The following is a 12,228-nucleotide window of genomic DNA, read 5'->3' on the forward strand; positions in this document are numbered from 1 at the left end:
AAAAAGTTCCCCTAGCCGGTAGCTCCGTGGTTGAGCATCCACCTATGAACATGCCCAGGTTGAGGGCTCAATCCCGTGAGGGGCATGCAGGAGGCAGCACATCAATGATTCTCTCCCTTCCTCTCAAGTCAATAAAAATGCATTAAATAGGGCAACCACCACTCAGCTCTGGGATTTCTTGTGGTACCCGAGCCCAGCTATGCCCTCTAACCCCAAGCCATCGACAGGGAACTGGAGACAAGGCTCTGAAAACGCAAGCCCTGCTGGAACCTTCTCTCCACGTGGTTAACTCTTACAGCAATTTGGGTATTGCCGACTAGTTCACCTCAGTACACATGCCGACGCCACCTCAAACAGAACCATTGCAACTAGCCATCTGGTCCGCCCTTCTCCTGTTATCTCGGTGGGAGCCTATCATTTTTCCAACACCCAGCCTGGTACGTTGGTACCCAAGTTTGGCGTATGCTTGTCAGAGGACTAATGACTTGGTGTGGTCACACCCAGGACCAGTCTACTAAGAGGAACTGGACTGATGAAGTCCACAGCCACCATGACATCATCATCCAGACACTAGTGTTTGGTCAGAGCCCATGAGGACATGTAGAGGACAAACCCACTCAGGGAGGCCAGTGCATCACCTGGTCACCTCAGTAGCGTTAGGACACAAGTGATTGTTGGGACAACCAAGTCCCCAACAGGAGCCGGCCAGGTGGGGCTGCGCTGCAGGGTACGTGTTTGTGTTCCTGGCTTGCACCCCCACTGCGATTGTCCTGGGCAGGCTTATGCCCATACCTTTTGCTCATCCTGAGGTTAGGGAAGCAAAAAACTGAAATTCAACAGCAAAGTTGCCTTAGGTAATGTTACTGCTTAAAATGAAACCCTAACCCAAACAAGGACAGACAACTGTTTAGTTTTTATTTCATAATCATAAACTTAACTCTGTAATCCAGCTAGACTGGGAAAGGGGAGGGAAATTATGGAACCCAATAAACTGGCAAGAGCACAAAGATTATGGAACATTCCAAGCAAATTGGGATGAAGGGGTGCTCTCCTGAGCTACAGAAGGAATGGTCTGGTGGTTAAGATAAAACACAAGTCAAATTTATTAGAGTTGCCCACAGTCAGCAATGGTGATCTTCTTGCTGGTCTTGCCATTCTTGGACCCATAGCGCTCCATGGCTGTCACAATATCCATGCCTTCCTTCACCTGGCCAAAGACCACATGCTTGCCATCCAACCTGGAAATAGAACAAACACCACCACCAGTAACCAGAGAGAACAAGCAGCCCGCATTGTTGATTTAAGATGAGAAGAGCCCCACAAACTAATAATGCATACACCCAAGAGCACACTAGAAGGGAAGCCTGCCCTAGCTGGTTTGGCTCAGTGGATAGAGCATCAGCCTGTGGACTGAAGGGTCCCAGGTTCGATTCCAGTCAAGGGCATGTGCCTTGGTTGCGGGCACATCCCCAGTAGGGGTGTGCAGGAGGCAGCTGATCGATGTTTCTCTCATCGATGTTTCTGACTCTCTGTCCCTCTCCCGTCCTCTCTGTGGAAAATCAATAAAATATATATTTAAAAAAAAAAAGAAGGGAAGCTTATCAAATGCTTTACAAATACTGGAAACACCAGATTGACTCAAAAAAGTGGCTTAAGATTCTCCAACTGAGGCTAAACAACTGATGCTAAAAAGTTTATAATAGCCCAGCAAGGATGGGTCAGTGGTTGAGAATCAATCTATGAACCAGGTCATAGGTTCCATTCCTAGTCAGGGAATATGCCTGGGTTGCAGGCTTGATCCCCAGTGTGGGTGTGCAAGAGGCAGCTGATCAATGATTCTCTTTATTGATGTGTTTATATCTTTCGCCCTCTCTCGGAAAAAAGTTTACAATGGACCCCTAAACAGTAAGTTACATGCAAATTAGATAAAAATACTTTTAGCCTAGGCCTGGCTGGTGTGGCTCAGTGGTTGACCTATCAATCAAGTCAGGTTATATGCCCGATTTATGGGCTCAATACCCAGTGTGGGGCGTGTAAGAGGCAGCTGAGCAATGATTTTCATCATTGATGTCCGTCTCTCTCTGAAAAAACAAAACAAATCTTTTCGCCTAGCCGGTTTGACTCAGTGGATAGAGTATCGGCCTGTGGACTGAAGATTCCAATCAAGGGCACATGCCTGGGTTGCAGGCTCGATCCCCAGTAGGGGGTGTGCAGGAGGTACCTGATCAATGATTATCTCTCATCACTGATATTTTTTCCTCTCTGAAGTAAATAAAAATATATCTTAAAAAATATTACTTTAAAAAACAACACGTTTTTCATTGAGTACAGAGTGGAAGGAAGAGCGCTGGAAACATCAATGATACATAAGAATCATCAATTGGCTGCCCAACCCCCAATGCGAAACAAGCCTCCAACCTGGGCAATGTGCCCTGACCAGGCATCAACCTGTTACATCTCCTAGCTCATAAGTTGAAACAAGCCTCACCCAAACCGTTCAGACTAAAAATACTACTTTTAAGTTAACTATCCAGCAGCTGAGCCCTGGTTCACTGCTCACAGGATCTTGCTCCCTATAGCAAACGTTCTCAACTTGTAGGTATGCATGTTCTCCTACTACCCCAGATGTAAGCAGCAGGGAAAGCCTGAAGCCCAGTGGTTAGTGCTCCTTGGTTGCCCCTGCTGGGTGCTGTCCTTACCACTCAGTCTTGGCCGTGCAGATGAAAAACTGGGAGCCGTTTGTGTTCGGTCCAGCATTTGCCATGGACAAGATGCCAGGACCTGTATGTTTCAGGACAAAGTTCTCATCCTCAAATTTCTCCCCATAGATGGACTTGCCGCCTGTGCCATTGTGGCGTGTGAAGTCACCACCCTGGAAATGTGAGAGAGAGAGATCCGTCACTTTTTACAACATAATCAGAAGACGTGCCAAGTGGCAAGGTTCAAACTTCAAAACTTAAGTTTAAACTGACCAGGAAGTTTCCGTGAAACCAAAAAGGAACAGTTCATGTTTACGCATTCTCAACTGTGCTGGCTCAATCCCAAAGCTAACAACCCAAATCAAAATCCATAAACTTCATACCTGGCACATAAATCCCGGAATAATTCTGTGAAAGCAGGAACCTTTATAACCAAATCCCTTCTCCCCGGTGGTCAGAGCACGGAAGTTTTCTGGTAAAAATAAAGAAACAGGATATATGCACGTACACACCCCCCATTAACATTGGGCCGCCTTTACTAAAGGTTAAAGGAACTAACCTGCCGTCTTTGGAACCTTGTCTGCAAACAGCTGCAAGAGAAGAATGACACTTGCTTACACCTTTCATGGCTCACCGCCCGCCTTCAGGGCTCCTGAACCAAGTCCATTCTCTCACTGGAAGGGACTGAGGCCCCAACAGGCGCCCCGAGGTCCTGCCAAACATCCAGAACCCGCAGTAACTGAGACGGTGCGAGGCTTCGAAGAAGCGACTTAGGGCTTTGCAGGGTGATGTCACCCACTTCTAACGGATCCGCACCTTCTCCAATGTCCACCCGCGCCCCCGCCCCCCAGCTGGAGCCCAAGGCCCGGCTTCTCAGGCGCAGGGGCCGCCTCTGCTCCCAGCGGGGAGGGCGCCCCGCCTCCAGGGCTCCCGGCCCCTCCCGAGCGGCGCCCCCGCCTGGAGCGAGCTCTCCTGCGGGTCTCGGCAGGACAAGGTCCCGCACGGGGGCAGCCCCCCCGCGGTCACCTCCCAGTCTCGGCGGTGACGTTTCTGAGCTCGGACCCCGGGGCAGCCCCTGCGGCCCCCCTTCCGGCCGCAGCGAGGGGCAGGCCTTCCGACCGGCAGCCGTCCGCCACTGTCGCCCAGGGCCCCGCGGGCTCTCCGTCTCGCTGCGCCCGCCGCCCTCCCGGCACTACCGCGTCACCGGGCCCGGGGCCCGGCCAAGTTTCCACGTGGGCCCTTGACAGGCGGTGACTCAGGCGGGCGGCCCGACTGGCACGGAAGCGCCTGTCCCACGAGGCCGCGGAGCCCGCCACCGGCCGCGCCGCCGACAGGACGCCTGCGCCCTCGCCCTGCACGAAGCCCCGCGTCCTGAGCGCCGGGGCGCTGGAGGCGGAGGCCACGCCGGGAAGGTGGACGCGGTCCCCACCGCCTGGTCCAAGGGCGTCGTCACCGCGCGGGAGGCGGGCCGCGGCGCTAGCTGCTTCCGCCGGGTCGGGAGCGCGCCCGGGCCCGCGGCGGCCCCACCGCCCGTCCTCCCTGCCGCAGACGCAGTCACGGGGCCCGGCCCCGGGGAGGGAGGTGCGCCCTGGGGGGCGGCCGCCGCGCGGGGCCCGCCAAGCGCTCAGGACGGCGCCCGCCGTCCGGTAGCGGCGTTGCCGACCCCGCAGGGCCCGTGGCGGCCAACGGCTCGCGGTCCGAGCACGTGCGCGGCCGGAAGGGCGCGGCCGCCCCTCCCCCTGCCTTTGTCTGCCGCCACCCCCGGCTCCCAAAATGGCCCCTCGCAGGAAATGGCGCCGCCGCGCTCCTCGGCGGCCGCCCGCCCGGCCCCTCGGCCGCGGCCCCGACCCCCGCCCACGCCGCCCGCCGGACCTCGAAGGAGACGCGGCCCAGGGGCTCGCCGTCGGCGGCGATGTCGAAGTACACGGTGGGGTTCACCATGGCTAGTCTCGGACGGCTTCGGGGCGGCAGCGTCTGCAAAGCGGCACGAGCGCCGCCGTCCGCCCTTCTTATAGCCGCGCCGGGCCCCGCCCCCTACCGGTCGCGCGCCGCTACCCGGGCCAATCGCGACCGCGCGCCGGCCCAAATGACGGTTCTGCCGGCCTATGGGCAGAGACGGCACTGGGGGGGGGGGGGGGGGCGAGAACGCAGGCGCGCGTGCGCACTGGCGCTGCCCAGCAGGTTCCCGCCTGCGGGCTCCGTCGCGCACTGCGGCGTGGGGTCGGGCGGGAGCCGCGGACGCGCCTCGGGTGGGGCGGGGCGTGGGAGCGCGGGGAGCCGAGGGCCCGCGGAGGGGGAGCCCCCACCCCGCCCGGCGTCGCCCCACTGCGCGGAGGGGCCGCTGAGGCGGGCGCAGGCCTCAAGGTCGCGCGGCGCGCGGAGGTCGCTCGGAGCCCGGGGCCGGGAGGGAGGCGTGGGCGCGGCGGGAGGAGACGGACGCTCCGGAACGCCCTACTTTCCCCAACACCGCGCCCGCCTGCGCCTCGGAGGGCGGCCCCGCGGCGGCCGGTTGGCGCCCCGCCTGTGCGGGCTGCACGCGCCCGACGCCCCCCGCCCCCCGCGGCGGAACCGAGCGGGACCCCGAGAAGGCGGAGCCGCTGTGTCAGTGCGTCCCACCGCCCGGACGCCCGCCCCGTCACGGCCGCAGCGAGCGCACCGGCGGCCTGTTCGCTCAGAAAACCTGGGCGCGAGGTCCGCGTGCGCCCGGGGCCCCTCGGCCGCCGCACACCGGCGACCTGGGCCGGTTTCCTCTGCGGAGCGGGCCGGGCCCAGCGCCTGGCGGTCGGTCACGGTCCTCCCGGCCCCACCGGCCGAGGCGGACAGTCAGGGTCCGGGGTGACCCGGCGAAAGCGACTGGCTTCATCCGACACAGGCGCCAGGTGCTGGGCACACACTCCGCCCGCCTCCCTCCCCTCTCACCCCGGGGAATGAAGGAGTGAGTGAATGAACGAGTGAATGAATGAACGAGTGAATGAATGAGTGAATGCAGACTGTCTAATACCAGCTGCGGGCGCCCTCCCCCGGCTCCAGGGTCCTGCCTCCTCCTGTCACCACGGGCACCGCCTCGGCCCGCTCACCGCCCACCGGCCACAGCAGGGACACCCGGACGGGCCGCGTTGTTTAAGGGGCAGATGTCGCGGATCCTCGATCGGCATGACCCGTGGACCTGGACTTCCTCACGGATCAGACGTCAGCAGGCCCGGGACCCCCGGGATGTGGGGACCCCGGGGTGTGGGGCGCCTGTGCCTGATTTGGACCCTTCAGGCCCAAAAGCGAACTCACGGCGCCCGGGCCTGGCTCGCAGGGTCCGTCCGGCCAGCAGAGCTCCCTCCCTCGCTGGTGGATGTGGCCGCGACACACAAACGCTGCTCAGAAACGTCCCTGCGCGAGAGGATGTCCCGGGAGAAGCCGTCGATGAGCCACAAACACCCTCTGGAAGGGGCGCCGCGCCGGCTCCTCGGGCCCAGCCTGGCCCTCCTGCCGCCCTGTTCCTGCTCACAACCCGGACGCGGCCCGATGACGGCCCGTGACACCACCGTCCGCAGACCCGGGCCTCCTCCCGCGCCTCCCCCCATCACCTCCTGCTCCCGCGGCCGAGGCGGCCTGAGTGTCCCCGCCATTTCTCCAGCTCCCACCTTCCCCCTTGAGCCGTTTCACAGGCTTCTCGCGTGTCCGAGTTGTGTCTTGTTCCTTACACACCTGCCACGGTGACCCTCATCCATTCCATGGCTCAGGTCTCCAGGGGACTTGGGGCCCCCGCTCCCTCGCAGGGCTCCCCTCGGACCTCCCCTCCATCCCCCCTCCCCTCTGTCCCCCCCTCCCCTCCGTCCCCCCCTGTCCTCCGTCCCCCCTCACCTCTGTCCCCCCCTCCCCTCCGTCCCCCCTCCCCTCCGTCCCCCCTCTCCTCCATCCCCCCCTCCCCTCCGTCCCCCCCTGTCCCCCCCTCCCCTCCATCCCCCCTCCCCTCTGTCCCCCCCTCCCCTCCGTCCCCCCCTGTCCCCCCTTCCCCTCTGTCCCCCCTTCCCCTCCGTCCCCCCTTCCCCTCCGTCCCCCCCTGTCCCCCCTTCCCCTCCGTCCCCCCTTCCCCTCCGTCCCCCCCTCCCCTCCGTCCCCCCCTCCCCTCCGTCCCCCCCTCCCCTCCGTCCCCCCCTCCCCTCCGTCCCCCCTTCCCCTCCGTCCCCCCCTCCCCTCCGTCCCCCCCTCCCCTCCGTCCCCCCCTCCCCTCCGTCCCCCCCTCCCCTCCGTCCCCCCTCCCCTCCGTCCCCCCCTCCCCTCCGTCCCCCCTTCCCCTCCGTCCCCCCCTCCCCTCCGTCCCCCCCTCCCCTCCGTCCCCCCTCCCCTCCGTCCCCCCCTCCCCTCCGTCCCCCCCTCCCCTCCGTCCCCCCTTCCCCTCCGTCCCCCCCTCCCCTCCGTCCCCCCTCCCCTCCGTCCCCCCCTCCCCTCCGTCCCCCCCTCCCCTCCGTCCCCCCTCCCCTCCGTCCCCCCCTCCCCTCCGTCCCCCCTCCCCTCCGTCCCCCCCTCCCCTCCGTCCCCCCTTCCCCTCCGTCCCCCCTCCCCTCCGTCCCCCCTTCCCCTCCGTCCCCCCTCCCCTCCGTCCCCCCTTCCCCTCCGTCCCCCCTTCCCCTCCGTCCCCCCCTCCCCTCCGTCCCCCCCTCCCCTCCGTCCCCCCTTCCTCTCCGTCCCCCCTCCCCTCCGTCCCCCCCTCCCCTCCGTCCCCCCTCCCCTCCGTCCCCCCTCCCCTCCGTCCCCCCTTCCCCTCCGTCCCCCCCTCCCCTCCGTCCCCCCTCCCCTCCGTCCCCCCTCCCCTCCGTCCCCCCTCCCCTCCGTCCCCCCCTCCCCTCCGTCCCCCCCTCCCCTCCGTCCCCCCTCCCCTCCGTCCCCCCTCCCCTCCGTCCCCCCTCCCCTCCGTCCCCCCCTCCCCTCCGTCCCCCCTTCCTCTCCGTCCCCCCTCCCCTCCGTCCCCCCCTCCCCTCCGTCCCCCCTCCCCTCCGTCCCCCCCTCCCCTCCGTCCCCCCCTCCCCTCCGTCCCCCCTCCCCTCCGTCCCCCCCTCCCCTCCGTCCCCCCCTCCCCTCCGTCCCCCCTCCCCTCTGTCCCCCCCTCCCCTCCGTCCCCCCTCCCCTCCGTCCCCCCTCCCCTCCGTCCCCCCCTCCCCTCCGTCCCCCCCTCCCCTCCGTCCCCCCTTCCCCTCCGTCGCCCCTCCCCTCCGTCCCCCCTCCCCTCCGTCCCCCCCTCCCCTCCGTCCCCCCTCCCCTCCGTCCCCCCCTCCCCTCCGTCCCCCCTTCCCCTCCGTCCCCCCCTCCCCTCCGTCCCCCCTCCCCTCCGTCCCCCCTCCCCTCCGTCCCCCCCTCCCCTCCGTCCCCCCTCCCCTCCGTCCCCCCCTCCCCTCCGTCCCCCCTTCCCCTCCGTCCCCCCCTCCCCTCCGTCCCCCCCTCCCCTCCGTCCCCCCTCCCCTCCGTCCCCCCTCCCCTCCGTCCCCCCTTCCCCTCCGTCCCCCCTTCCCCTCCGTCCCCCCTTCCCCTCCGTCCCCCCTTCCCCTCCGTCCCCCCCTCCCCTCCGTCCCCCCCTCCCCTCCGTCCCCCCTCCCCTCCGTCCCCCCTCCCCTCCGTCCCCCCTCCCCTCCGTCCCCCCCTCCCCTCCGTCCCCCCTCCCCTCCGTCCCCCCCTCCCCTCCGTCCCCCCCTCCCCTCCGTCCCCCCCTCCCCTCCGTCCCCCCTTCCCCTCTGTCCCCCCCTCCCCTCCGTCCCCCCTCCCCTCTGTCCCCCCCTCCCCTCCGTCCCCCCCTCCCCTCCGTCCCCCCTTCCTCTCCGTCCCCCCTCCCCTCCGTCCCCCCCTCCCCTCCGTCCCCCCCTCCCCTCCGTCCCCCCTCCCTCCGTCCCCCTCCCCTCCGTCCCCCCTCCCCTCCGTCCCCCCTCCCCTCCGTCCCCCCTCCCCTCCGTCCCCCCTCCCCTCCGTCCCCCCCTCCCCCTCCGTCCCCCCCTCCCCTCCGTCCCCCCTCCCCTCCGTCCCCCCTCCCCTCCGTCCCCCCTCCCCTCCGTCCCCCCCTCCCCTCCGTCCCCCCTCCCCTCCGTCCCCCCCCTCCCCGTCCCCCCCTCCCCTCCGTCCCCCTCCCCTCCGTCCCCCCTCCCCTCCGTCCCCCCTCCCCTCCGTCCCCCCTCCCCTCCGTCCCCCCTCCCTCCGTCCCCCTCCCCTCCGTCCCCTCCCCTCCGTCCCCCCTCCCCTCCGTCCCCCCTCCCCTCCGTCCCCCCTTCCCCTCCGTCCCCCCTTCCCCCTCCGTCCCCCCTCCCCTCCGTCCCCCCCTCCCCTCCGTCCCCCCTCCCCTCCGTCCCCCCTCCCCTCCGTCCCCCCTTCCCCTCCGTCCCCCCTTCCCCTCCGTCCCCCTTCCCCTCCGTCCCCCTTCCCCTCCGTCCCCCCTCCCCTCCGTCCCCCCTCCCCTCCGTCCCCCCTCCCCTCCGTCCCCCCTCCCCTCCGTCCCCCCTCCCCTCCGTCCCCCCCTCCCCTCCGTCCCCCCTCCCCTCCGTCCCCCCTCCCCTCCGTCCCCCTTCCCCTCCGTCGCCCCTCCCCTCCGTCCCCCCCTCCCCTCCGTCCCCCCCTCCCCCTCCGTCCCCCTCCCCTCCGTCCCCCCTCCCCTCCGTCCCCCCTCCCCTCCGTCCCCCCTTCCCCTCCGTCCCCCCCTCCCCTCCGTCCCCCCTCCCCTCCGTCCCCCCTCCCCTCCGTCCCCCCTCCCCTCCGTCCCCCCTTCCCCTCCGTCCCCCCTTCCCCTCCGTCCCCCCTCCCCTCCGTCCCCCTCCCCTCCGTCCCCCCTCCCCTCCGTCCCCCCTTCCCTCCGTCCCCCCTTCCCCTCCGTCCCCCCCTCCCCTCCGTCCCCCCTCCCCTCCGTCCCCCCTCCCCTCCGTCCCCCCCTCCCCTCCGTCCCCCCTCCCCTCCGTCCCCCCCTCCCCTCCGTCCCCCCTCCCCTCCGTCCCCCCTCCCCTCCGTCCCCCCTCCCCTCCGTCCCCCCTCCGTCCCCCCCTCCCCTCCGTCCCCCCCTCCCCTCCGTCCCCCCCTCCCCTCCGTCCCCCCTCCCCTCTGTCCCCCCCTCCCCTCCGTCCCCCCTCCCCTCCGTCCCCCCTCCCCTCCGTCCCCCCCTCCTCTCCGTCCCCCCTTCCTCTCCGTCCCCCCCTCCCCTCCGTCCCCCCTTCCCCTCCGTCCCCCCCTCCCCCTCCGTCCCCCCTTCCCCTCCGTCCCCCCTCCCCTCCGTCCCCCCCTCCTCTCCGTCCCCCCTTCCTCTCCGTCCCCCCTCCCCTCCGTCCCCCCTTCCCCTCCGTCCCCCCCTCCCCTCCGTCCCCCCCTCCCCTCCGTCCCCCCTCCCCTCCGTCCCCCCTCCCCTCCGTCCCCCCTCCCCTCCGTCCCCCCCTCCCCTCCGTCCCCCCCTCCCCTCCGTCCCCCCTCCCCTCCGTCCCCCCTCCCCTCCGTCCCCCCCTCCTCTCCGTCCCCCCTTCCTCTCCGTCCCCCCTCCCCTCCGTCCCCCCTCCCCTCCGTCCCCCCCTCCCCTCCGTCCCCCCCTCCCCTCCGTCCCCCCTCCCCTCCGTCCCCCCTTCCTCTCCGTCCCCCCTCCCCTCCGTCCCCCCCTCCCCTCCGTCCCCCCTCCCCTCCGTCCCCCCCTCCCCTCCGTCCCCCCTCCCCTCCGTCCCCCCCTCCTCTCCGTCCCCCCTTCCTCTCCGTCCCCCCTCCCCTCCGTCCCCCCTTTCCCCTCCGTCCCCCCTTCCCCTCCGTCCCCCCCTCCCCTCCGTCCCCCCCTCCCCTCCGTCCCCCCCTCCCCTCCGTCCCCCCCTCCCCTCCGTCCCCCCTTCCCCTCCGTCCCCCCTTCCTCTCCGTCCCCCCTCCCCTCCGTCCCCCCCTCCCCTCCGTCCCCCCTCCCCTCCGTCCCCCCTCCCCTCCGTCCCCCCTCCCCTCCGTCCCCCCTCCCCTCCGTCCCCCCCTCCCCTCCGTCCCCCCCTCCCCTCCGTCCCCCCTTCCCCTCCGTCCCCCCTTCCCCTCCGTCCCCCCCTCCCCTCCGTCCCCCCCTCCCCTCCGTCCCCCCCTCCCCTCCGTCCCCCCTCCCCTCCGTCCCCCCCTCCCCTCCGTCCCCCCTCCCCTCCGTCCCCCCCTCCTCTCCGTCCCCCCTTCCCCTCCGTCCCCCCTCCCCTCCGTCCCCCCTCCCCTCCGTCCCCCCTCCCCTCCGTCCCCCCCTCCCCTCCGTCCCCCCTTCCCCTCCGTCCCCCCTCCCCTCCGTCCCCCCTTCCCCTCCGTCCCCCCTTCCCCTCCGTCCCCCCTTCCCCTCCGTCCCCCCCTTCCCCTCCGTCCCCCCCTCCCCTCCGTCCCCCCTTCCCCTCCGTCCCCCCTCCTCCCCTCCCTCCGTCCCCCCTTCCCCTCCGTCCCCCCTTCCCCTCCGTCCCCCCTTCCCCTCCGTCCCCCCTTCCCCTCCGTCCCCCCCTCCCCTCCGTCCCCCCCTCCCCTCCGTCCCCCCCTCCCCTCCGTCCCCCCCTCCCCTCCGTCCCCCCCTCCCCTCCGTCCCCCCTCCCCTCCGTCCCCCCTCCCCTCCGTCCCCCCTCCCCTCCGTCCCCCCTCCCCTCCGTCCCCCCCTCCCCTCCGTCCCCCCTTCCCCTCCGTCCCCCCTCCCCTCCGTCCCCCCCTCCCCTCCGTCCCCCCTCCCCTCCGTCCCCCCCTCCCTCCGTCCCCCCTCCCCTCCGTCCCCCCTTCCCTCCGTCCCCCCTCCCCTCCGTCCCCCCTCCCCTCCGTCCCCCTGCCCCTCCGTCCCCCCCTCCCCTCCGTCCCCCCCTCCCCTCCCCTCCCCTCCGTCCCCCCCTCCCCTCCGTCCCCCCTTCCCCTCCGTCCCCCCTTCCCCTCCGTCCCCCCTCCCCTCCGTCCCCCCCTCCCCTCCGTCCCGTCCCCCCCTCCCCTCCGTCCCCCCCTCCCCTCCGTCCCCCCCTCCCCTCCGTCCCCCCCTCCCCTCCGTCCCCCCCTCCCCTCCGTCCCCCCCTCCCCTCCGTCCCCCCTTCCTCTCCGTCCCCCCTTCCTCTCCGTCCCCCCTCCCCTCCGTCCCCCCTCCCCTCCGTCCCCCCTCCCCTCCGTCCCCCCTCCCCTCCGTCCCCCCCTCCCCTCCGTCCCCCCTCCCCTCCGTCCCCCCCTCCCCTCCGTCCCCCCTTCCCCTCCGTCCCCCCTTCCCCTCCGTCCCCCCCTCCCCTCCGTCCCCCCCTCCCCTCCGTCCCCCCCTCCCCTCCGTCCCCCCCTCCCCTCCGTCCCCCCCTCCCCTCCGTCCCCCCTCCCCTCCGTCCCCCCTTCCCCTCCGTCCCCCCTCCCCTCCGTCCCCCCCTCCCCTCCGTCCCCCCTTCCCCTCCGTCCCCCCTTCCCCTCCGTCCCCCCCTCCCCTCCGTCCCCCCCTCCCCTCCGTCCCCCCTTCCCCTCCGTCCCCCCCTCCCCTCCGTCCCCCCCTCCCCTCCGTCCCCCCTCCCCTCCGTCCCCCCTTCCCCTCCGTCCCCCCTCCCCTCCGTCCCCCCCTCCCCTCCGTCCC

At 69.6% G+C, this 12,228-nt stretch overlaps 1 protein-coding gene across 1 annotated transcript; it reads right to left on the reverse strand.

The window, feature by feature from the left end:
* Nucleotides 1–898: 898 nt before the first annotated feature.
* On the reverse strand, nucleotides 899–4,722 carry PPIA (peptidylprolyl isomerase A). Its single transcript, XM_081102545.1, has 5 exons — nucleotides 4,572–4,722; nucleotides 3,259–3,289; nucleotides 3,083–3,171; nucleotides 2,700–2,872; nucleotides 899–1,238 (listed from the first exon to the last, which is right to left on the reverse strand). Exons 1-5 carry the CDS (start codon nucleotides 4,638–4,640, stop codon nucleotides 1,106–1,108), a joined length of 495 nt encoding a protein of 164 aa, XP_080958671.1. The 5' UTR covers nucleotides 4,641–4,722; the 3' UTR covers nucleotides 899–1,105.
* Between the last annotated feature and the right edge of the window lie 7,506 nt (nucleotides 4,723–12,228).

This window comes from Myotis nattereri (assembly GCF_964212035.1).
Source record: "Myotis nattereri genome assembly, chromosome: 11".
NCBI lineage: Eukaryota > Metazoa > Chordata > Mammalia > Chiroptera > Vespertilionidae > Myotis > Myotis nattereri.

Bases quoted from the DNA above. Each gene is read 5' to 3' on its own strand.
- PPIA (XM_081102545.1), bottom strand. From the start codon at position 4,640: ATGGTGAACCCCACCGTGTACTTCGACATCGCCGCCGACGGCGAGCCC. The intron at 3,172-3,258 runs GTTAGTTCCTTT...TATTTTTACCAG, and splicing joins CAAGGTTCCAAAGACGGCAG to AAAACTTCCGTGCTCTGACC. The intron at 2,873-3,082 runs GTATGAAGTTTA...TCACATTTCCAG, and splicing joins TTCCGGGATTTATGTGCCAG to GGTGGTGACTTCACACGCCA.